The 24,206-nt window shown below is 36.2% G+C and overlaps 4 protein-coding genes across 7 annotated transcripts in view; 2 read left to right on the forward strand and 2 right to left on the reverse strand.

Annotated features, from left to right (window-relative positions):
• The first annotated feature begins 980 nt into the window (after positions 1–980).
• btbd3a (BTB (POZ) domain containing 3a) lies at positions 981–8,155 on the forward strand. Its single transcript, XM_081361942.1, has 5 exons — positions 981–1,095; positions 1,709–1,904; positions 1,997–2,087; positions 2,941–3,059; positions 4,335–8,155. Exons 2-5 carry the CDS (start codon positions 1,762–1,764, stop codon positions 5,365–5,367), a joined length of 1,386 nt encoding a protein of 461 aa, XP_081218068.1. The 5' UTR covers positions 981–1,095; positions 1,709–1,761; the 3' UTR covers positions 5,368–8,155.
• Positions 8,156–8,498: 343 nt separating this feature from the next.
• esf1 (ESF1, nucleolar pre-rRNA processing protein, homolog) lies at positions 8,499–16,743 on the reverse strand. The gene is made up of 14 exons (XM_081361941.1): positions 16,555–16,743; positions 15,549–16,005; positions 15,160–15,428; positions 14,300–14,413; positions 14,100–14,209; positions 13,126–13,278; positions 12,852–12,966; positions 12,610–12,775; positions 12,330–12,488; positions 10,658–10,782; positions 10,473–10,569; positions 10,303–10,391; positions 10,084–10,233; positions 8,499–9,921 (listed from the first exon to the last, which is right to left on the reverse strand). Exons 2-14 carry the CDS (start codon positions 15,967–15,969, stop codon positions 9,616–9,618), a joined length of 2,274 nt encoding a protein of 757 aa, XP_081218067.1. The 5' UTR covers positions 15,970–16,005; positions 16,555–16,743; the 3' UTR covers positions 8,499–9,615.
• Positions 16,744–17,545: 802 nt separating this feature from the next.
• ndufaf5 (NADH:ubiquinone oxidoreductase complex assembly factor 5) lies at positions 17,546–22,642 on the forward strand. 2 transcript variants are annotated; one of them, XM_081361943.1, is made up of 11 exons: positions 17,546–17,864; positions 17,951–17,991; positions 18,678–18,741; positions 19,458–19,505; positions 20,064–20,167; positions 20,244–20,283; positions 20,364–20,561; positions 20,969–21,029; positions 21,109–21,192; positions 22,186–22,268; positions 22,376–22,642. In XM_081361943.1, exons 1-11 carry the CDS (start codon positions 17,697–17,699, stop codon positions 22,475–22,477), a joined length of 993 nt encoding a protein of 330 aa, XP_081218069.1. In that variant the 5' UTR covers positions 17,546–17,696; the 3' UTR covers positions 22,478–22,642. The 2 variants fall into 2 exon arrangements, with proteins under 2 accessions (XP_081218069.1, XP_081218070.1); XM_081361944.1 differs by having other exon boundaries at positions 17,600–17,864; positions 19,458–19,591.
• kif16ba (kinesin family member 16Ba) overlaps positions 22,481–24,206 on the reverse strand; it is a 29,542-nt gene continuing 27,816 nt past the window's right edge. For all 3 annotated transcript variants that reach the window (XM_081361940.1, XM_081361939.1, XM_081361938.1), the window contains one exon: positions 22,481–24,130. In XM_081361940.1, coding sequence (XP_081218066.1) covers positions 23,969–24,130 — 162 coding nt within the window. In that variant the 3' untranslated portion in view covers positions 22,481–23,968. The remainder of the gene's footprint in view (positions 24,131–24,206) is intronic.

Raw genomic sequence — 24,206 nt, forward strand, 5'->3', positions numbered from 1 at the left:
GTAAGGTGCAAAAATCCAATAAACTTTTTGTAATGCATGTTTTGTCAATGATGGCAAGAGAGACTAGATTCAAACATGCAAGTTCACAATTATTTGCAACTGCACTGCTTTAAAAACATTATTAGATAGCCTTGCCCATTATTTATGAGCTTAATTCTTGTATTAGAATATTATCCATTAATTCCCTTACGGCTGGCAAACTGAAAAATTTGCAAAACTCTTACATCGATGTAGAAGAGGACCAACTGAGGACATAAACAATAAAATATGCTAATTTAATTTATATATAATGTATTTTCAGCTTGATTTTCTTCATCGACAATTAAAGTCAAAGTGGGCTAAAAATGTAATTATGAGTTTTACAGTGCAGAATATGCATATATACAAAACATTACATTAAAATAGAGCGATTATAATATTATGACAAATAATTAAAAACATATTTACCGTAAAATACAATACAATACAATAAAAAAAAAAAAATCAAATAAAAAAAAATCATGTATACCTCAATCTGGACATAGGGGATAAACGTCACTATAACACAGACGTCATTATAACGAGGACAGACGTCATTATAAAGATTTTAAAAAAGGTTATCAAATATTCTAAGACCTTGCGTCGAGCGCCACCTGCTGGTCTTCATTCGCTCTGTCAGCGTCAATAAAAAAATATATATTTTATTTCCTTAATTTTTTTATTTGGTATGTAAATAATTTGGCAGCAATTTTGCTTACAATATTGCAAATATTTTTAGTGTGTGGGAACCAATTTTTTTGTCAACCACCACTTTTAGTCTCTAAATATTAACGTACCTCAAATAAAATATTCGAATTATTCTTGAACGGGCAAAAAATGAACAAATAATTGAATAAATGTATAAATAAAAGACTAAAGTGTGAAAAGTTAGTAGTACCTACTGCTAACTCCAAGTGGTATTTACTTCTTTCTTCCTTCTTCTTCTTGTTGCTTGTTTGTTTGGCGCATGCGCAGTCCGTCAGGCGGATCCTCCGATCATGGAGGATGTTGTTGATGTGCAAACCAGCTGCAAACTTTCTTCACTCTCACGAAACCTGCTGCATTAATCAGCCTCTGGTAATTACGACTATTGAACTGTTATCGGTTGACGAGCGTTGGCATTTCGTCTTGGTGTTTAACGTTAGATGTTTTGTGTGGTTTATTTTTTAGGTGTGTGAGCCCGGTGCCTGTTTTTGTTTATTTCCTGTTGCTTGCATCTGAATTATAGATCAGCATCTGTTATTGACCGATATCAAAGTATTTATTAAATGCATGTGCTTCTGGATAATTTAATCCCTCGTTTAACAATATGTGCTGCTGTTCTGTGTGTATTTGGATGATTATCGCAGCTTTAGCTGTGATTGCTAACTGTGTTTATGTCCAGAATGTGAATTAACTTCGTTTCGTATGTGAACTGCTTCGTTTTAATATACGAGTTGAAGACAACATACATGAGAAAAATCAAATCAAAAAGACTGTAACGACAGCTATGAGATAATCTTAACTAACTGCCATTAGCAACCAATTTCATTATTGACTAGCATTAAGAGTCATAGCCTATACATGAGAGAAGTAGATGTATAAAAAGTATTTATATTCATACGTTATATTAAAAACATAATATATTATGTTATATTATAATATCATGCCATGGTATATTAATATTATGTTATATTCTAATCTTTTAAAGGTTGCCAGATCCTCTGCCATGAAATCCTCCTGATTAATTGACGTGTTGGTAAAATGGCCGCTGAGCTGTTTCCTGCCAAAAAACTGCCCGCTGTCACAGCCAATGCTGTCCAACAGTACCATCAGCAGAACGTGAGCAACAACAACACCATTCAGGGATGTAACTGGCAAGGCTTGTATCCCACGATCAGAGAGAGGTAATCCACTCTTTCTCTTCCACTGCCTAGTCAGCATGTGATGTTGCACCGATGGCTAAAGGGTCTTTTCATTATCCATTTGTCCCGTGCAGAAACTCAGTCATGTTCAACAACGAGCTGATGGCCGATATTCATTTTGTGGTGGGACCTCCTGGAGGAACCCAGAGAGTGCCGGGACACAAGGTACAGAATTACCACTGTTCAGCCGTGCAACCAAAATATGGGCATCTTATCACTCCAGTTTGTTGCAGAATGGTGAATCTCATGAAAACATGTATGCATTTGACAGATGGCTTTTATCTAAAGCGACTTAAAGGTGCTGTATGTAACTCTTTCACTCTACTAAAGCATAAAAATACCATAATATGTTTGCAGATATTTAGGAAACATGCTAAGTTCACATACTCGTTTCTCTGAAAAACACTTCTACAGCCAGTTATTTTACTTATTATTTTACAAGTTCCGTGTTGTCAGTCGGGATTTGTTTTGGTCTGTGTGACTCCGCCCACTGCCTGTTCACCCAATAGTATTTAGACACCCCGGGATGCCAGTTGGCAGGAAACGCAGCGTATCGCAGCCTTGGAAACGAGCAAAACGAGCATAATTTTACTCATTCCTGCAGATTTTGTGCTCTCACCCAAAGTGAGGCACATAAAGCTGCCTCTCAGTACTAAATTTAGTTATTTTTTGCTGCTTATTGCGCTTAAAATCACAATACACTCAAAATAATGTCAAAATGCCGGTCTTGGTGAGTATTCATGTAAACACAGTCATTTATGTTTTAAGTGAACGCAAACATTTGAGAAAGAAAACGCAAGTGTAACAGTATAATGGATCCGTCTTAAAGTGACAGCAAGTATATTACAAATTATATATATATATATATATATATATAAATGTAATATATATATATATTTTTGGACAGGGACATGTTGGTTACAGGTTTCATGGGAGTCACTGTTAGCAAATGCAGGAATAAATAAAACTGAAAAAGAGTGGTGCTCATGATCTCTGTTTGCATCTCTCTCTCTTTCAGTATGTCCTGGCTGTGGGCAGTTCTGTATTTCATGCCATGTTCTACGGAGAACTGGCTGAAGATAAGGATGAGATCCGGATCCCTGATGTGGAGCCGCCTTCTTTCCTTGCCATGCTAAAGTATGACTTTCAGTCTCTAGCATGTACTTTGCCACAAAGCTAATAAACATCAATTAAAGATGCAAAACTTAAATTTTGATGGGTTTTAAAGAAAACACTAGAGAATTTATTTTTCTAATAAAATAAATATATTTTTAATATTGTATAAATTAAAATATACATTTTGTTAATATTATATAAAATTATAAATATATATATATATAAATCAAATAAATATATTTTAAAGTCGTTAAAGAGAAAAATATGCTGTGGAGACCACTGGTGATGAATATGTATATATTTAAAATTTTAAATTGTATTAAATTATAATATTTTACATTTTGTATATATTTTTAATAGAATAAATAATATAGATATAATACTATACTTATTTCCATTACAAAAATAACAAGGATGTAATTGTCTTTAAAGATGAAGATAGTCTGAAACCAATAGTGAATATTTATATATTTATATTTTATTTGAAAAGTATTTTTTAATTTAATTATTGACCTTCCAAATACAATATACTTAACCTTTTTTATTTCTCTTATTTTATTACAAAAACTCATACATATAAATATTTACTACAAAAACTCAAATTATTATGTTATGGTGTCTTTAAGGATAAAGATATATAATAGGTTTCAAAAGTCTGAGATCATTAGTGAATTCTTAAAAAAAAAAAAAGTATAACATTTTGCATTACATGCAGTATGCATTACAAATTAAATTTACATTAGCATAACAATTAGAGTGAATTAACATGAATTTCAGAATGTCTTAGTATTTGGTTTGCCTGTCATTTGCTTAAATGACAGCAGCATTAAAGGGATATTTCACCACTGGAAAGTTGAATGTGTATTTAAATTGGGTCATTTATGTAGTAGAAATGTGAAATTATTTTAGAAGTTGGTGCCTTCTAGACTGAGAAAAGCCAGAAAATGTATTTTTGGCTCATGTGGATGAAAGACAACAACTCCCAGAATGCACTTGCTTCGCTGCCCTATGAGGACACTCCCAAGCCACGCCTACCGGTTACAGAGGGCAGTATTGGAAGAAATGATAAAAAATAAAAAAAAGCCTCAGATGACGCAAAATGATGATTTTTGCGTCATCTGAGTTTTTTTTCCAGACACACAATACAGAAATCTCTCGTCTCAGGGGGACACGAGGGAGGGAAGCACGATCATTTGAAAATACTATTTCGAAAAATTCTGTTTCTACTGATACAAAGCTTAATGCTAATCAGTGCAGTATCCCTTTAAATAGAATAATTTTGCTCTCTGTTGTCAGGTATATCTACTGTGATGAGATCGACCTGTGTGCAGACACCGTCCTCGCCACACTGTACGCCGCCAAAAAATACATCGTTCCACACTTGGCCCGCGCTTGCGTCAACTTCCTGGAGACGAGCCTGAGCGCTCGAAACGCCTGCGTCCTGCTCTCTCAGAGCTGCCTTTTCGAGGAGCCCGACCTCACTCAGCGCTGCTGGGAGGTCATCGACGCGCAGGCCGAACTCGCCCTCCGCTCCGAGGGATTCTGCGACATAGACACTCAGACTTTAGAGAGCATCCTTCGGCGCGAGACGCTCAACGCCAAGGAGATGGTGGTGTTCGACGCGGCCTTGAGCTGGGCGGAGGCCGAGTGTCAACGACAGGAACTCCAGCCCACCATCGAGAACAAACGGCTTGTTTTGGGAAAGTCCATCTATCTGATACGGATCCCGGCGATGGCGCTTGATGATTTCGCTAACGGCGTTGCGCAGTCGGGCGTGTTGACGCTCAACGAGACCAACGATATTTTCTTGTGGTACACGGCGGCCAAGAAACCAGAGCTGAAGTTCGTCTGCAAACCACGGAAAGGGTTGACGCCGCAGAAGTGCCACCGCTTTCAGTCGTGCGCGTACCGTAGCAATCAGTGGCGGTACCGCGGGCGCTGCGACAGCATCCAGTTCGCCGTGGACAAGCGCGTCTTCATCGCCGGGTTCGGCTTGTACGGCTCCAGCTGCGGTTCGGCCGAGTACCAGGCCAAGATCGAGCTGAAGCGTCAAGGCGTGACGCTCGGCGTCGCCATCATCAAATACTTCTCCGACGGCTCCAGCAACACCTTTCCCGTGTTCTTCGAGTACCCGGTGCAGATCGAACCCGACACGTTCTACACGGCCAGCGTGGTTCTGGACGGGAACGAGCTGAGCTATTTCGGCCAGGAGGGCATGACGGAGGTCCAGTGCGGGAAGGTGACCTTCCAGTTCCAGTGCTCCTCGGACAGCACCAACGGGACGGGTGTGCAAGGGGGGCAGATACCTGAACTCATATTTTATGCTTGAGAGTGCGTCCCGTTCACAACTGATTAATCAGAAACCAACGTTTTTTTTTGTTTTTGTTCCGGTAATGAAGTGCTGCTCAGATTTTGCACAAAGGCTGCAAAAAGAATAAGATTCTTGACAATCCTTATAGACTATATATGATAAGCATTAGTGCACCTGAAAATGAAAATTCAGTCATTTACTCACCCTCGTGTACGACTTTATTACTTCTGTAGAACATAGAAGTTCATGCTATTCTTCAATCAGGTCAGGGCTGTCAGGCTTCAGAAAGAGCAAAAAACATGTAATAATGATGCTGAAAATTCAGCTTTAATCGGGAATAAATTACATTTTAAAATATGTTCAAATTGAAAACGGTTATTTTAAACTGTAATAATATTTCACAATATTTACTATTTTTACTGTATTATTGATCAAATAAAAGTAGCTTTGGTGAGCAGAAGAGACAAAACATTTAAAAAAATCTTTCTGAACCCAAACTTTTGAACAGTAGTGCAAGTTATAAGTTTGTTGGTCAGTTGAGGCCCTCAAGCTCTCAAATCTAGTTTCCAATCTCGCAAATTTGGTGTCAAGACATGTCTTGCCATGTTTGACATTGTTGAAGCCGAAGGCAATTGGTTATTGCAAGTTTTGCAACTAAATGTGACGCCAAGTTTAAATATGCATATGCAAATGAGATTGGAGGGAATGATTTTCAATTAACAGTGCATTTCCTCACAGAAAGCTATCATACAATTTCAGATCACGTGGGAAATTGTGCATAAGTCAAATAGATGACATGAGCTTGAGCAAATGACCTAATTTTCATTTTTGTGTGACATATTTTGCTAAGAGCCGCAATTAAGGGGCCGTTTACACGACACCGTTTTCAACTGAAAACGAGAAACTTTATACCCGCTTTGACCGTTCGTTTACACAACAGCGGCGTTTTGGGGGCCTGAAAATTCATACTTTTGAAATTGCAAGTTTTTGAAAATTATACCGTTATCGTCTCCGTGTAAACTACAAAAACATGAATCTGTGAAAACAGTGACATTATGCGCTTATGTGTTACTTGTTCAGTCTAAAGGCGCGTAGTGTTTCTTTTCAAAGTGACATCGCCACCTACTGGCTTATCAGCAGAATACAGCGTTTTTAGTCGTTTTCAAGGAAACCTTCAAGAAAAAAACTTTCCGTTTTTAGTAAGTTACATCGCTGTCATGTAAAACGTACACTCAAAGTGCAAGTTTAGCATTAAAGGATGTCTTATTTCAGACAGGTAACCATTATTAAAATGACCGTTATTCCTAGTGAAGCGTAAATTGTTGTAATTTCTTTGACTTTGGAATGTAGTGGTCCGTTTACTGAAACGAAGCAGCGTTTCTAGTTGTTTTCGCGGGTCCGTGTGAACGAAGATCGTTTGATAATATTGTCATTTGTTCGCGAAAACCACAAAGGAAAAACTTTTCCATTTTTAGTACATCGTTGACGTGTAAACGTACCCTTAGATCCACCGATATAACGTTAGCTGGATAGATCTTTGTCTCAAAGCATTCATGAAAATGACTCCAGTAAGAACAAGTCTGCTAAAATACATAAATCTTAAGTTTAAACACAAATAACATCTAGATCACGCAAATCCTCATGAAGTGAGTGTTGGTAAAACACTAAAACCCTCTAGACACGGGGTCTCCTTTGGGTTTACAGGTCACATGATTGATTATCTCGTGACTGGCAACGTTTAAGCTGAGTTATCATTCCGTTGATGTTTACCGTCTGCTCTGACTAACGGCAGACATGTTGTGATTCTTAGTGAGAAAGATGATTTAATATCTTTAAATCTAATTTGTGAAGTCACACGCTTGATTTATTCTACAAAATCATATTTGTATCACTTTGTGCGTTGTATCGTAATGAAACTGTATTTTACTGAACTCTAAAGTATTTGTATACTTTTTTTACTCGACACGTGAAGCACAATTTGTCCTGAAGCGTTTCGCTAAGAATTTATTTTCTCTACGTAATATTCATGTAGCCTAATCCTATATTTTATAGCATTTTGGTGGAACACAATATTGTATGTTAGTGGCATGAAGTTAAAAGGGGTTTTACAAAGACTAGGAGAGAGATAAATAGTGGTGCTGGTTAAGACAAAAAACACTATTACTCAAACTTAGATAGATTTTATTAAAGTATTAAACTTTGGTGCACAACTCGAGGTGTTCTGACACTTTTCCAAACAATTTTTGCCATAAAATGGGAAGAAAAACCCCCAACCTGAAACACTAAACTCCCCTCAAGCTCTTTCAGATGATGTACATGTCGATGTCAAACTTTAATTGCACTATTTATCATTAAGTAGTTGTTTTTTTTAACACTGTGGCACAATCTAGAATAATTTAATTCTGTTTGGTTTCTCTCTTGAAATGCTCCATTGTGATCCAGACTGGAGTTCCATGTTACTTGGTCAAATCAAACTTAAAATCTGCAATTTGTGCCTTTTCTGGATTGAGTCTAATGGTGTGAACTACTCAAGCCGTTCTTACATGTACACTTTATATTCCTGGACCATGAATCGAGATGTTTTTACATGCACTGGTCACATTCACTGGAATTGTAAGTGTGATAAGAGGTTTTCATTCATTTATTCACTCATTCATTCACAGCTGTATTTAGATATACTGCACATGGGACAAGCCTGTTTCTTCTGTTATGTCGGAAATGAGGTGCCTGTGAAAGTGCCAACAGACTTATTTGAATGTGTGGGCAGCGTTTTGTGTCATTATGAATAAAGCTAACTTCAACTCCATTTTTTACAGTCTTGTCTTTCATTAAAAGTGTCACTCTGAAGCATTTTTGGCTTTGTTCAAACGGGCAGCAAAAAACGTGAGAAAAAGTCACGCAAAAAAAAAAAGTAACTTCTCATTACTTTTCATAAAAAGTAACTAAGTAACACAATTAGTTACTTTTTAGGGAGTAAGAGCTCGTTCACACAGAACGTGTTTTTGCTTTTGAAGGATGCAGTGCAATTGGGAAAAGCACAATGTCTCGAGGCGCGTTTTTTAATCTATATGTTCATAAGGTACTTGTTAAAGCCCAAATGCCAAGATTTTGATAGTAAGTGGCAAAAAAAAGAAAAAATGCAATCAAAGTCGTGCATAGGTCATTTTTTATATATTCACACATATACATGTCTATAACTCCTAAACAAAATTAGATATGTTCACCAAATGTGACACTTACTTATGGGCACACTCTGGGGACACACAAAAAAAGTGGTGGACTTGTTGGTGCTATAATTACACAAAACATGAAATTGGCTCTATAGTACCGTTGGTCTGAACTTCAAAATTGACATGCAGTGTCTTTGTCTCAGTTGCTCTCGTAGTCCATTATGACTTGGTGAACTTTGAAAAACATGGCCGTCATTTTAATTACCAAATGACAAAAAAGATCCAAAGCTGTAACTGCAATGGCTTTGCATATTATAGTTTACGAACGCATTGGCATATCGTTACGAAACTCAGTATGTTTCTTCGGCACCATGCCCTGAAGGTACTCAAAAAGTTTCAGAAAAAAAATTGGGTAACACTTTATTTTACAGTGTCCTTGTTACATATGTGTACTTACCATAGTAATAACAGTAAATTATGCATAATTACATGCAACTCACCCTCAACCAAATCCTAATCCTACCCTAAACGTATAGTAAGTACATGTAGTTGCTTAATATTACTCAGCACTTATAATTGTAACAATTACGCCTTAAAATAAAGTGTAACCAAAAATTATGAAATTAAAAGCAATTATATCTCATTACAACTCAATGTATTTATGGGTTGTCAATCTTTTTGCTCAAAATTGTCGTCAAATGTCTTTATTTCCTCATTTTTGCAGTTGGTCTGCTGCTAGCTTTGTTGTTTGCTTCTGTTGTGCTTGGCCCTAAAACATATCAGTAGGAAATATTCGTTTACATTTCCAAATATTCCTTTTACCATTAATTGTAATAATCCAGTGAGATGTGTGTATGCACAAGGAGTCTGACAACAGCCGGTATGATCTGATCTCACCATCATCGAGTCCGTCTGTGATTACAACCTGTGATGTTTGGTCCAAAAACGGCAGGTCAAGCATGAAAGATGTTTTAATGATTTTGAACTAGGAGAAGATTTTATAGCAACACAAACAAAATATGAAGTTTATTATCAAACAGCTTTTCATTTTGTCTTCTACCAGGCAAAGCAAAAAGACATCACTCTCGTTCTCAGTCTACTGCGTCTTTTGTTTCTTGCGCGCTTGAAACTGTTGGGTTTTGTTCTTGATGGATTTGACGAGCAGTGATAAATTGGGGTCCATGACTTTAGTGGCGGATGAAGTCTCTGCTGTGATCTTCTCCTGTGAGGCTCTGCTCTTCAGCGTCTCCTCCTGTCTCTGGTGCTCCTCCTCTCTGCGCCGCAGTTTCTCCTCTAAGATGCTCTGCGTCGCTTTGGTCTTCTTGTAGGCCGGGTCGGACGGGTCCAGGTTGTAAAGATGGGACGTGAACATAGACTGGAAGCGCGGGTCGTGAACGTCCACCTGGAGAACCATGGCAGAAATGGAGTTAGAGTTGGCAAGTTTGATTCACTTTACAGAATCAGTTCAGAGAATCGATTCAAAACTCTGATTCAAACACATGCACACAAAAACAAATCTTTCCTCTCCTGTAAATCTAAAAGAGTGACTCTGTGAGACTCTGACCTTGAAGTCGTCGTTCTCCAGTGGCGTGTCGCTCTTCAGGAGCTTCTTCCTCTTCTTCTTGCTCAGGTTCTGGTGCTCTACGATCTTGTCGTAGTTGAAATGTTTGTGCTTGTCGTCTTCATCGTCAGCCATCAGCAGCTCCATCTCGGCCTGGAGATCAAGACACAGTTGGTCATCATGATACATTACCCAGAAACAAACGTTGTGACAGAAACGTACCCTCCGTCTCTCCAGCTCTTCCTGTTCTTCTGGTGTCCTCTCCTCATCCTTCTTCCTGCTCTTCTTGTTCTTTTTGTTTTCCAGGGATGCTGCAATAGAATTGACCTCATGGTTTAATCTCCCTCATGTTGAATGTGTTGAAGTGTGAGGGGAATAAAGCGCAGGCTAACCTGTCGCGCCGAGCTCCTCCTTGAAGAAGGGGTCGTTGAGGTCAACATTAGCAGGAAGTTCATCATCACTGATCGCAGGCTCCGCCTCCAGCGCGTCCTGCACCAGAGAGACGGTGTATGTGAGTGAGTCAGAAGCACAGAAATGAAGGGCAAACGGAATGGTTATTCCTCAGTGACACGCTTACCTTCTTTCCTTTCCTCTTCTCTTTCTTTTTCTCCTTTTTCTTCTGCAGATATTCCTCCCACGGAGACAGTACATCTTTGCCCAACATTTTCTTCTTCACAAGCTTCTCGGTTGTTTCTTTCAGTCCTAAAAACAATCAAATAACATTAACATTAACATACAGTATAAATAAAATATATTTTTTATATATATATATATATTTTTTTATAGTTTATATTTACTTATATGTTTATATATATATATATATATATATATATATATATATATATATATATATATATATATATGTGTGTGTGTTTATATATAATAAACGAATATTTAAAAAAATAAAAAAAATGTTATTAAAAATATTATTTTTATAAATGTATATATATTATTTTGTTCATTTTATTTTATATATTTTGTTTACACATTTATGTACATATTTATTATATTTACTTAAATATATATTATATTAATAATATAATTATAAACAATTATAATACAATACATATAAAATATATACATTATATTTATTTATTACATGGCTTGGCTGAATTCCAATGTAGAATGCGGTCTGTTATTTCTTGATAACAGACCGCTGCGAGCTATAACAGACCGTTGCCATGCAAAACAGCGCGTTGCTATGGACGCGGAACGGACTATTTTCTTTGGCGGAAGCAATACAATCGTTTTTAAAACAATAAACTCCTTTTTAAATCAATAATTTGTGTCAAATTAATTATTTATTTTGTAGGTAGCCATGTAATAAGCGGGATAATGTATAGAGAGGCGGGCGTTATAGCGAATAACAACCGGGCTTGTTATTCTCTATAACGACCGCCTCTCTATACATTATCCCTTAAATATTTTTTGATAGTTAGTTATATTTACTTATATATATATATATATATATATATATGTATGTATGTATGTTTGTGTTTATATATATATAATAAAAAATATTAACAATTTTTAAAAAATTATGTTATTATTAAAAATATTATTTTTTTATATGTATATATTATTTTGTTCATTTTATAATTTGTTGACACATTTATGTACTTATTAAATTTACTTAAAATATATATTATATTAATAATATAATTATAAACAATTATAATATATATAATGAATACTATATAAATATATATATACATATTCTATAATTATATATATAATTATCATATATTTATTTTGTTTGTAATAGTTTATATTTACATACATATATATACATATACATATACATATATATATATATATATATATATATATATATATTATATACAATTAAAAACAAAAATGTCTGGTCATAAAGCATTTTTATATGTATATATGTTCAATTTACGTTATATATTTTATTCACACATTCATGTACATATTTATTATATTTACTTAAAATACAATTATATATATATATATATATATATATAATTAATTAATACTATAATAATATATAATATTATTAAACGTAAAATAAAATAGAGAATCGTTTTCTGCAATAATTAAAACATAATTATTTGATATATTTTTTGCATTTTATTAAAAATATTTATTATAATATTAATAATATAATATTAATAGGTATAAAATAATGCAAAATATGTTCTTTTAAAAATAAAGTAATATTAAAAATAATATAAAACATAACACTTAATCAACTTTTTAGGTGAGGAGAAGAGTATCTCTGATACCTGGTAACCATGTGATCTCCATGTCCATGGCGTCATCGTTCCCCTTGTCTTTGTCCTGAATGCTCTTCAGTAGATCTCTGTATTTGGCGATCTGCTCTGCGCTCTTCTTCCCCTTGCTGCCCTTCTTCTCCTCGGGAAGAGGCTGAGCCGGCTCCTTAGCTGAACATTCAACACAACAAAACATTTCAAAGACAGCCAGACTTACAAGTTCACCAGCACAAGGAGATGTTTAACAGCATGCTCTTTTCCATATGATAGATGAGATTTAGTCATCACTAGCCTATCACTTCCGTCTGTTTCTCTTCCTCCTCCTCCTCCTCTTCTTCTTCCTCACTGGAGGAGGCCAGGTAAGCCTTAAAGTCCATGTCCAACAGCTCGTCCTTATTGAACTTCCGGCAGAGAGCAGTGACCCGGTCGTGATCCGTTTCATCCCACGTCAGCTCAACCTGATGGCGGACAGCAGACGTTACAGTACGCCGAGTTCAGGCGCTCAGATCTCGTGTAGTGTTCAGCGTGACAGACCTTGGCTGTTGTGGTGGCCGCCGATGTGAAGAGTTTGGGCTTGTAGGAACCATAATCCACATCGGTCGCTCTGTCCTTCGGCTCATCGTCAAACGTCACGTCATCAGGGATGAACCTGGAAAATGAAACCAACATCAACCAATGACAACTGACAAATAAATCTCTCAGAGATAATGAAGTGCTAAGTTCTTAGAAATGTTGATGGTTTCAGTTTTAAACGCCATTTTCAGCCGAGGTTTTGACTGAATGTCCCCCGGGGACGTGAGGGACTCACCGCAGGTCGATCATCGAGCAGCTGCTCTCGTACTCGAGGCCGTCACACTCCTCGTAAATCTTCACCGCCGTTTCGACGGACTCGCACTCCACCACTGCGTAGTAATACCTCAGGCGCTTGAACTGATAGTCACGCACTTTCTCCCGGCAGATCCTGAAAACACATGGAAGACCTTCATCATAAAACACTGGGCTGAAATAAATGAGGCTTCCTCTGATCGGAAAATAATAATACTGTCCTTTAAAACCATATCAAAATATGAAATATTATCAAAAGGGTGAAATATACAGTTATATCCTGCCATTCAAAAGTTAGGGTATACTCAACAAGGTTGCATTTATTTGATCAAAAATACAGTAAAAACTGTAATATTGTGATATATTAATACAATTTAAAATAACTGTTTCCATGTAAAATGTAGTTTATTCCTGTGATCAAAGCTGAATTTTCAGAATCATAACTCTTCAGTGTCACATGATCCTAATATGATCTAACATGATGCTCAAGAAAAATGTATTATTATCCATGTTGAAAACATTATTTTAGAGGAAACCGTGATACATTTTTGTCAGGATTCTTTGATGAATAGAATGATTTGAAATAGAAATATTTCACAACATTATGATTGTCTATGCTGTCATACATTTAATACATCGTTGCTGAATAAATGTATTAATTTCAATGAAAAATAAATGACTGACCCAAACTTCTCGAACGGCATTACAGCTAAAATCATTTGATCACTTTTTTTTATCTATCAGACTACTCTGATAACCATAAAAACACACAGCACTGGGTGAAAAAGTCACATTTTAATCAGACTGAAATATTTGTATAGTCCGGTTTTTAGTATAGAATGAATTAAACCAGAGTTAGCCATCTAGGACGCATTTTTTGTGACTAAGTTTGTTTGCAATGCATTCTGGTATTGTGTTCTGTATTGTAAGCCCACTGAAAGGTGATGAAAGCGGTACCTTTGCTCCTCTGTGTCTGCGTCGGGGTCGTCCGGGAGGCTGGTGAGCTCCAGCGGACCCTGGGTCTGCTCTGCACTCATCCTCTCCTTCCCAAACTCAGACGGGTAGATCTGACAAACGCAGGACAAGCATTCAGACTCGAACGGAAATGATAAAGGGATTGTGGGAGGAGCCAGAGCAGGAAGAGAAGGGACAGTTACCGTTACAGACAGCACTACGCCTTCTTTGGGCTTGAACGAGTTGAAGAGAGCCAGCAGATCTTTAGCTTTCAGTCTGTCCCAGTCAATGTTACAAACTGCCAACCGCCGTGTCGTCTACACACAGAAAATAACACACTAAAACACACCATACATTTTTAAAGTAATTCTTTTAATTGCATTATTCTAAAAAAAAAAAAAAAAAATTGGTGGGGAAATTTTTTATTTTTGTTATTTTTATTATCAATTTTAATATAATATAATGTTAAATATATTATATATATCACAAAAAAATATTAAATATAATTTAAGTCAGTAAGATTCTTCTTTAAACTAAATAATTCTTTCAATTGCATTATGCTAAAATATTAATTTGGTGGGGAAAATGTGTTATATTTTATTATTTATTATTTTCAATTTTAATATAATATAAATTATGTTAAATATATTATATATAAAATATAATTTTCATTTAATAAATGTACTAATGTTCAAAAGTATGATATACTAAATGGATCAAAAGTGACAGTAAAGACTGAAAAGACATTTATAATGTTACTAAAGATTTTCTATTTCACAGAAATTAAGTTTTCAACATTGATAATAATCATAAATGTTTCTTGAGCATCAGATCATCATATTAGAGTGATTTCTGAAGGATCATGTGACACTGAAGACTGGAGTAATGATGCTGAAAATCCAGCTTTAATTACAAGAATAAATTATATTTGACTATATATTCACATAGAAAACTGTTATTTACAATTGTAATAATATTTCACAATATTACCGTTTTTACTGTATTTTTGATCAGATAAATGCAGCCCTGGTGAGCAGAATAAAGTGTTTGGATGAAATCTCACATTGTCACCGCGTGGAGCATCTTTACACATCTCTCCCCAGTCATGCTCAATCTCCTCTTCCTCCAACTCATCATCATCATCATCATCATCTTCATCAGAGCTGGTCTCGATGTTACCCTTCCCTCTGGCCAGATCAGGTCCTTTCTCGTCGTCTTCATCTGACTCGCTTTCATCATCATCATCATCCTCCTCCTCATCGTCATCATCATCTTCCCCTACAGAAGAACCTTCTTCATCATCTTCTTCAACACCAGATTTCTCATCTTCATCTGATAAAACCAATAAAAACGGTCTCAATTCATAAATAACAAACAAACCCCACAAGATTATACAAACATACTTATCAAAATCGATCCAAAACAAACAGTTACATAATAAATCAGCAGTACCTTCTTCAAACACTCTCACTCCCTTTATCAGCGGCTCTTTCTTTTTCTTCGCTTTTTCTGACTTCAGAACCTTCTCGGCTTCTTCCTCCTCCTCCTCCTCCTCCTCAGACTCATCACTCTCATCTTCATCCTCAACCTGAGCTTCCTCTTCAGCTTTCTTTTCCTTCTCTGTGTCCTCGTCCTCCTCTTCGGAGTCAGAGAGCTTGTAGAAGCGCTTGAGGTCCTCGGTGGTCGTGTGGTTGACGGGCCGGCCCCGTTTATCCACCGTGTACTTCAGCTTGAAGCGCTGGTCGTGGAACATGGACTGGAAACGCTCGTCGATCTTGACCTTGCGCTCTCTGTTGGGCATCTCCCAGAAGCGAGGGTCCTTTTTAACCTTGGAGAAGCGGTCGTCGCCGCTTGCAGTGTTTTTGGAAGTCATGGTGATTATTTGGAAGAACTGAGTGGAAGTGTTAACCTGTGGAAAACACAAAAGAGGTTCATGAGAAACCAGTTGCCTAGAATTATATGAATTACCTGTCAATGTATATCCATTTAAAGAAATGTCACGAAATATTTCTTACGCAGACAGCCCAAAATAATGTGGTTCTTGAGTGTTTCCTTATAGTGAAATAAACTAAATCAACTACTGATTTTAACAAGTGATGTTACAGCAAAACAAACCGACAATTAAGGAAAAATAGGGTAGAGTGGGGCTAGTTGTCACAATGTTTACTGCAGTACTTATTAGTGTAATTTATTTTTTATTTTCAATTACAGAGCATTGTATTTTATAATGTATACTTGTCAAAAGGCAATATGCATACTCTTTTTTTGTTTTGAATTTATTTGTTTACAGTGTGTATGTGATTTACAGAGCAAACATTTTGTTCCATTGTATATGACTGTATTGACAAACTAAAACATTGAGCATGCCGTTAATTTACAGCACAGGACACGAAACAAGAATTCAGCACAAAACGGACTCCACAACAAATAAAACAGTTATTTAAAGGCCAATACTGACCTACTGGTTTTTCGTGCGATGTTAAGCAGCTCCACACGTGTTTTGTTTCCCGTGATGCTTCACTACTTCACTACTTCCGTGACCTCTTTGAAACCACGCCTTCTTTTTCCTACGGCAAGTCGAAAAGTTCAAAACACACCAGACGCGAGCGTCTGTCCTCTTGTCTTTGATATGCGACTGTGTGGGAAGCTGAGGACGGGTTATTGTACTTCATTTAAACAGTTAAAAATAAAACAAAAACAATTAAAAACAATTTCTCGTTATTTGAAATAAAATTAACATTAACTGAAATAAAACAAAATTCTTAAACATGTATTTCAGATAGTTGCCAAAGCAATATTCTCGTTTTCATTTAGTTTTAATTGATGTCCTAAAATAACTAAAACTATGACTGAAATAAAAAATATATTTAATAACTTTATTGACATATTTAGGAAAAACAAACAACGAAATCACAAAAACTTTAAACAAAATTGAAACACAAACCAAAACCGAAAATTAATTCAAAATATTTATAAAACTACAATAAATAAGCTACTAAAATAACTCTGATTTGTCTAATCGAGCTTGAAGCTGGAAATATATAAATAAATGTGCAAATAAGAAAATCTTCGGTCAATTCCATTATTCATCATCAGTTTTAAATCACAAAATATGAACACAATTCTTAAATATCATTAATATTACTATTAGCAATATTGGAATTATAACCTTTAAAGAACACAAAGATTTAGTTTGAAATTAAGTCACACTTTTTATGTTTGTAAATTGTTCTGTATATTTAGACGTTTTCCCTTTGCTTTTCATTGTAATATAATATAATATAATATAATATAATATAATATAATATAATATAATATAATATAATATAACAGAATAGAATAGAATAGAATAGAATAGAATAGAATAGAATAGAATAGAATAGAATAGAATAGAATAGTCATTGTTGGTTGAACAATCGCTTTAAACTGACTCCGGTCCATGCTCCAGTCCGGTATGATGGTCTGATCCATTCCACATTTTACCTCATATCTCCCTGTTATGTGACGCAAAGCTGAGCTCTGTTTTTAGAGGCACACAGATGAAATGTGTTTGAAAGTGTTATGAAATGTATCTGTTGAAATGAGCATGAATTAGGAAGCATGAATATGAGTGTGAAAAGCCTCCGCTGTGTGTGGAGAGGATGGAGGTGTTTGTCCTCCAGTCACGGAGGCGCGATGAACGTGTTTGACAGGAACATGAAGCGCAAGCAGAAACAATGGGCATCATCTTTACAGGACAGCGGCAAATACGATTACCTTCGAGACGAGGTGAGAGAGATGCATTTCTGATACCTGCGTTTGTTTCTACGAGAAGTCAAGCTGTGTGTGTGAACTGTGTGTGTATGTGTTTGCAGGTGGCGAGCAGAGTGGCAGACAGAGTTTATGACGTCTCAAGGTCACTGTCCACATATTATTAAACGCATGTTAAAGGGATAGTTCACCCAAAAATAAAAATTCTGTCATCATTTACTCACCCTCATGTTGTTCCAAACCTGCATGAAGTTCCTTCCTCTGCCGAACACAGAAGAAGATATTTTGAAGAATTGTGGTAACCAAACAGTTGATGGGTATCATTGACTATAGTATCTTTTTTCGATACTATGGAAGTCAATGTGTTTTAACAGAAGAAAGAAACTTAAAAGAATAGTTAAGCCAAAAATTAAACATTTAGACAATTTTAATGTAATGTCATTCCAGACCCGTTTGACTTTATTCAGTTTTGTGGGATAGAAAAGGAGATGTTGAGCAGAATGTCCGACCGACTGTTTACCGCACAATAGCAGTGAATGGGGACTTTGGCTGTTGACCTCCAGAAAAGCACCATGAAAGTGCTCCACACGACTTTTTGTGCTATATTTCTAGTCTGATGAACTCATACGATAGCTCTGGGTAACGAACAGACACATTTATTTTTTATTGCATTTTGGGAGCTCAAGATATCCAGTCCCCATCCACTTTCATTGCAACAGCAATGTCGAATTGTGTGTTAATCAGAACAAATGTAGTCATGTGGGTTTTGAATAACACGAGGGTGAGAAAATAACAAAATGCAAGTTTTTGATCCCCTAAATGTCATCGCAGGACTTTCCCTCTGGCTTTGGATGTAGGATGTGGGAAGAGTCACATCGCAGAGCATTTGAGTAAGGTAGAACTGTTCCTAATGTTACAGTGATTGGTATTGTTAAAGAAAAATTAAGATTTGTCACAATTTACTTAACTTCATGTTTTTTTTTTTTTTATATACATAGGATAATTTGACGAATGTTCACATTACTCTTTTCATACAAAGTTCTGTCATGAAACTCTAGATGGCGCAGGCTAATAGGTCCTTAACTCAACCTGCTTGCAATCACATCATTCTCTATAGGGCACAGCTGATTGGTTCCTGCTGTATCAGTAGCCAATGAGCTCGCTGCTCAACATTCAAATACTTGCTCAGCATTTGCGGCGCGCTTTTCAGAAACCCTCCACCTTCCCCAGCTCCACCTGTATAGATTTGCTATGGGTAATTCATATATGCTATATTGTATAGCAGCAGCAGAACAGAGCTATTTCACCGAGAACAAATATATCAACATTATCATGTCCATTACCATCGCAAACACTCAGAGAGTTGTCATAAAGAAAGTGAATGGAGACTGTCGAGCTCCTAGTGTGCTATATTGGTTTTGAGACACTAGAAGCTTGACATTCCCTAAATGTATTTTTATTGCATGGAAAAGAGCAGCGTGAACATTCTTTACAACATCTCCTTTTGTGTTCTTAAAAAGAAAGTCACACAGGTTTGGAACGACATGAAGGCAAGTAAATTATTCCTTTCTGTGTTTCCATCTAATTGACACTGATTCTCTCTCCTCTCAGGAGGTTGTTGAACGTCTCTTCTTAACAGACGTCTCAGACTCTTCCCTGGTAAGAGATTGCACACGTCTTTATTTCATTGAAATGCAGTTGGAACTCATTGTGTAACCCATGATTCTACCGTTAAAACCTTTCAGGTCAGTAAGATTGAATACATTTATTCGGCAAGGACACATTAAATTGATCAAAAGTGACAGTAAAGACATTTGTAATGCTACAAACAATTTAAATTTCAAATAAATGCTCTTCTTTTGGACTTTATATTTCATCAAAGAATCTCGAAAAAATCAGTTTCTACAAACCTTGATAATAATCAGAAATGTTTCCTGAGCAGAAAATCATCATATTAGAATGATTTCTGAAGGATCATGTGACACTGAAGAGTGAAGACTGAAAATTCAACTTTGATCACAGGAATAAATTAAAAAAATTAAAATATTCTAATAATATTTCACAATATTACTGTATTTTTGATCAAATAAATGCTGCCTTAGTGAGCAGAAGAGACTTCTTTCAAAAACATTTAAAAACAAAAAAATAATCTCACAGACCCCAAACTTTTCAACACTTACATTTACTTGAACCTTCTTTCTGCTCCTCGTTTTTCAGAGGAACAGGAGGGAATGTGAGATTCCTACTCACTGTGTCGTGGCAGATGAGGAGTTCCTGCCCTTTAAAGAAAACACGTTTGACCTAGTGCTCAGCAGCCTGAGGTACTGTACCACCCCAGTGCATGATGGGAAATGTAAAGATGAACTCTCATTTATAAACCCGTATTCGTCTCCTCAGTCTGCACTGGATCAACGACCTTCCCGGAGCTTTGAGACAGGTACGAGGATCTAGGCAAGTGTGCGTTCCTGTGGTGCGCAAGTGCTAAACAAACCGAAATTCCCTCTTTTTGTCGTTCAGATCCACCATGTGTTGAAGCCGGATGGCGTGTTCATTGGAGCGATGGTTGGCGGCGAGACGCTCTACGAGCTGCGATGTTCTCTGCAGTTAGCCGAGCTGGAGAGGGAGGGCGGGTTTGCGCCCCACATCTCGCCCTACACAGCCGTCACTGACCTGGGCAACCTGATGGGACAGGCCCGATTCAACATGCTCACTGTGGTACGAGTACTCGAATACATCTCACTTCAAAGATTCAGCTTCAGTAGTGGCCAAAAGTGAGGTCCGACATCTTCACCCTTACTCAAATGTTATTAGTTAAAGCTTTTGTGTGCATATTGTATAGTCGTTTTGAGTCAAGCTAGTAGCTAGTTTGCCTTTTTTGCCAAATAACTTTGTCAGAACTAGGTTTAGTGTTTTATTCTTCCCTCATATTTAAAAATCAGAAAGATTATCCTCATATTTTGATGAATTAATCAAATTGTACGGTCATTAAAAATAAATATTTTTTAGCCACTACTGTACATAATCCACATTGAAGCCACTGTTTATATATTGCACGTTAAGGGATCTGTTTGATTTGAATTATGAGTGATTATATTGAGGCTCATTATTGTGTTGTAATCCAGGACATTGATGAGGTTCAGGTCCATTACCCTGGTATGCTGGAGGTCATGAGTGATTTACAAGGTAAACTGCATCTTATAAATTTGGTGATTTTTTGTTAAATTGAAGGAGAATGTGTTTATGGTTTATTCATCCGCTTCAGGTATGGGTGAGAGCAACTGTGCGTGGAACAGGAAGTCACTCCTGCAAAGAGACACTATACTGGCGGCTGCTGCCATTTATAAAGGTGAGACTGCAAAGGATTCACTCAAATATAACTATAGCTATGTTTCCATCCACCTATTTTTATGCAAGTTTTGGGATATCGCATATAAACGCTGGACGGAAAGTTTGGAAACGGCAAGATTTAGCATAAATTGTAAGAACGCGCTTAAAAAAACATATGCACTCAATTGAGGCGGTCTCTTTATTACAGATATTTTCCACGGAAGTGAAGTTTTATACAATACTCCAATCCTGCAAACAAGTTAATTTTGCATCTTTGGATGGAAACGTAACTAATATAATGTAATAATATTACTAATATTATTTATTTTGGTACTATTAAGTTATCCGGACCAGACCTGATGACCTACCCCAACCCCGTCCCTAAACCCACCCGTCACTGGGGTTACGACCAACCAAGAGCGGTTGTGGTCACGTGTGGTCCAGATAACTGTATAGTACCTTTATTTTAAATTAACATTGTAATGACAATTTAAATTTCCATAGTATTTTTTTTATTATATATTTATTATGTTAACACTTACAATTCTAATCATGTAATTCTAATGATTTTGGACAACCTATGAGGACATTTTTCAAAAGTGTGATTTATAGACCTGGAAAAGTTTAAGTAATTTATAATGAATATAATTTATATTTGCATTTTTATATAAATTTAGTCAAGCCATAACATTTTATCGGTAGAAAATTTATATTTAATCAATAAGTAATGTAGATTCATAGGTGATAAAAAGTGTAAACTATGAAGAACATTCAGTTATTGGAATTACGGAATTTTAATTATTTATAAGTAGGTTATTTAGTTATATTATATTGCAACTCCTAGTTACTGTGAAAAGAAAGAAAGAAAATTAGCAGTTTTGTCACTATAGCAGAAGTATCTTGGACCTTCAAATATTGTCTTTGCCAATGGATTCAGTGAGGCTTGAACGCTAAATTGTTTTCTTTACCTAAATGAGATTGATGACCCTAGATATTGTGTAATTTCTTTTAGAGATGTACGGCAGTGAAGACGGCTCAGTTCCAGCCACGTTTCAGATCCTCTACATGATTGGCTGGAAGCCTCATGATTCTCAGGTCTGTTGCATTTTCATTGGTCAGAATGGAACCACAGCCAATCACATTCCTCCAAAAGTGGAACTGCAGTCAGATTCTAATTTTGCCATTTTGTGATGAATTTACAGGCGAAACCAGCAAAACGGGGTTCGGCGAATGTCTCGTTGGCGGATTTATCAAAAATAGACAAACTTCAGACCGACCACCAGAAAACCAATGACAAGTCCTAGGAGTCGAGTTTCATCCCTCAAATCAACGTACGTGCTTTGAAGGATCTGCTTTACTTACATGAACATGATTACACTGAAATGTTGCATCAACAAACTGTATTTTTGCTAAAGCTTGTTTGACAAATGTACTCCGACATAAATAAACCATGAATTTAATATGGCGCTAAACAGTTTGCCTTACTCTCTAAAACTGAGTTACCAAATCATGTTACGCACAAGTGATTACATTCAGTTTCAGAAATAAAAAAGCAAATGAAAATATTCTTTTAAAAATGTATACATCTTACACTCAGCACTAGCTCAAGAAACTCCTAAGGGCTAATATAACAGTACTATCCCTTTCCTTCAAACATCATGAGATCAAGCTCCTCTGTACAGATCAAGTGTACAATACATTTACATATACATATGGCTTTATAGCGCTGAACATTAATCTTTCTCCAAATTCAAATTGCAGCATATTCTACATTAAAAGCCCTTTAACTGCGTCCAGGGCAGTGAGCAGGACAATCATTTCCATTTCGGATTCTGGAAGACATTGGCTCACGGTACATGTGGCATTTTGTGAGCTTTGACCTCTTAGTGGTTATTAAAAAACATATCTGCTAAATGTTAGCATGAGTATAATGGATGATAATGAGTATACATGGATTGGAGCCAATCAGAGGCCTCCGTTCTCATTAATGGCAGTTACAACAAAGCAAATCAGTGGCGATTCATTATATGCAGCAACTAAACATGAATCACAAGCTCAAGTAGCAGCTACAGGACGTCCTGTTTGTCCACAGAAAAAGGCTTCATGGTCCTCGATGTAAACACACAATGTTTGAAGCAGGTTACGGTGACCATCAGTTGTCATATTAACATATTTCATTACCTTTGATGCATTTTAAAGCTCAATTACAGCCAAAAAGGCACTAACAAAACTATTTACATCTACTTTGGATCCTTTTTTTAATCTTTTCTCATTCCTCCTTCACCTGATTTCCAACTTTCCTGAGTGTGTTCATGAGAATACGAGTGTATCCAGGTCATATTTCACCTCAAAAAAAAAAGAAAAAAAAAAGCTGATTTTTTATTATTAGGATTGTTTCCATTATGATATTATTTACATGACAATATGAAGAAGAAAAAAATCTATATTATTTAAAGTGATTGTAAAGTATGGTACCATTGGTTGTATTTTTTTATAATAAAAAATATTTTAGTAATTTTTAACGTGAATACAGTAAACAAATTCTAAATCACCCCAGAATAACAAACTACAACCCTCAAAAGCAAAAACAGGTAAAACGTGCTTAATTGTCATGCAAATAATGTCACAATGAATTTTTTTTAAAATGGAGAATATAATTTCTTATTTTTTTCCCTTTGATTTTAGGGTAAAATGCCTTTCTCGGTTTGTATTTATGTGTGTGTGTGTGTGTGTCAGAGAGCTGCATAAAGTGCATGTAAATTAGTGTTTATGTGTTTTATTGGTGTGTGTGTGTGTCAGCCCGTCCCGTGACTGCTGTAGTCGAACACTCCCTTCTTAAAGAAAGGAGAGATGTCGCACACGGCGTGTTTGGAGAGTTGTAATCCACACTCGTCCGATCTCAGAGGAGAAGAGGAGGATGAAGTCATCATCACATGGAAGAAGTTCCGCAGGTATTGCTGGGAAAACATAATGGCATCTTAGATTAGAAAAACACCTTCTCATTCAAAGGTGGATGACAGTCAGCACATCTGA

Source organism: Scardinius erythrophthalmus (assembly GCF_964197995.2).
Source record: "Scardinius erythrophthalmus genome assembly, chromosome: 3".
NCBI lineage: Eukaryota > Metazoa > Chordata > Actinopteri > Cypriniformes > Leuciscidae > Scardinius > Scardinius erythrophthalmus.

What these genes read in the sequence shown, in the direction of transcription:
- esf1 (XM_081361941.1), bottom strand. Translation starts at nt 15,969, where the DNA reads ATGACTTCCAAAAACACTGCAAGCGGCGACGACCGCTTCTCCAAGGTT. An exon ending in TGCTCGATGATCGACCTGCG is followed by an intron (nt 12,967 to 13,125) that starts GTGAGTCCCTCA and finishes TTCATTTTCCAG; the next exon opens with GTTCATCCCTGATGACGTGA. An exon ending in TGGAGAACGACGACTTCAAG is followed by an intron (nt 9,922 to 10,083) that starts GTCAGAGTCTCA and finishes ATGGTTCTCCAG; the next exon opens with GTGGACGTTCACGACCCGCG.
- ndufaf5 (XM_081361943.1), top strand. Translation starts at nt 17,697, where the DNA reads ATGAATATGAGTGTGAAAAGCCTCCGCTGTGTGTGGAGAGGATGGAGG. An exon ending in AGAGTTTATGACGTCTCAAG is followed by an intron (nt 17,992 to 18,677) that starts GTCACTGTCCAC and finishes ATGTCATCGCAG; the next exon opens with GACTTTCCCTCTGGCTTTGG. An exon ending in TTCCCGGAGCTTTGAGACAG is followed by an intron (nt 20,284 to 20,363) that starts GTACGAGGATCT and finishes TTTGTCGTTCAG; the next exon opens with ATCCACCATGTGTTGAAGCC.
- btbd3a (XM_081361942.1), top strand. Translation starts at nt 1,762, where the DNA reads ATGGCCGCTGAGCTGTTTCCTGCCAAAAAACTGCCCGCTGTCACAGCC. An exon ending in AGAGAGTGCCGGGACACAAG is followed by an intron (nt 2,088 to 2,940) that starts GTACAGAATTAC and finishes TCTCTCTTTCAG; the next exon opens with TATGTCCTGGCTGTGGGCAG. An exon ending in TCTTTCCTTGCCATGCTAAA is followed by an intron (nt 3,060 to 4,334) that starts GTATGACTTTCA and finishes CTCTGTTGTCAG; the next exon opens with GTATATCTACTGTGATGAGA.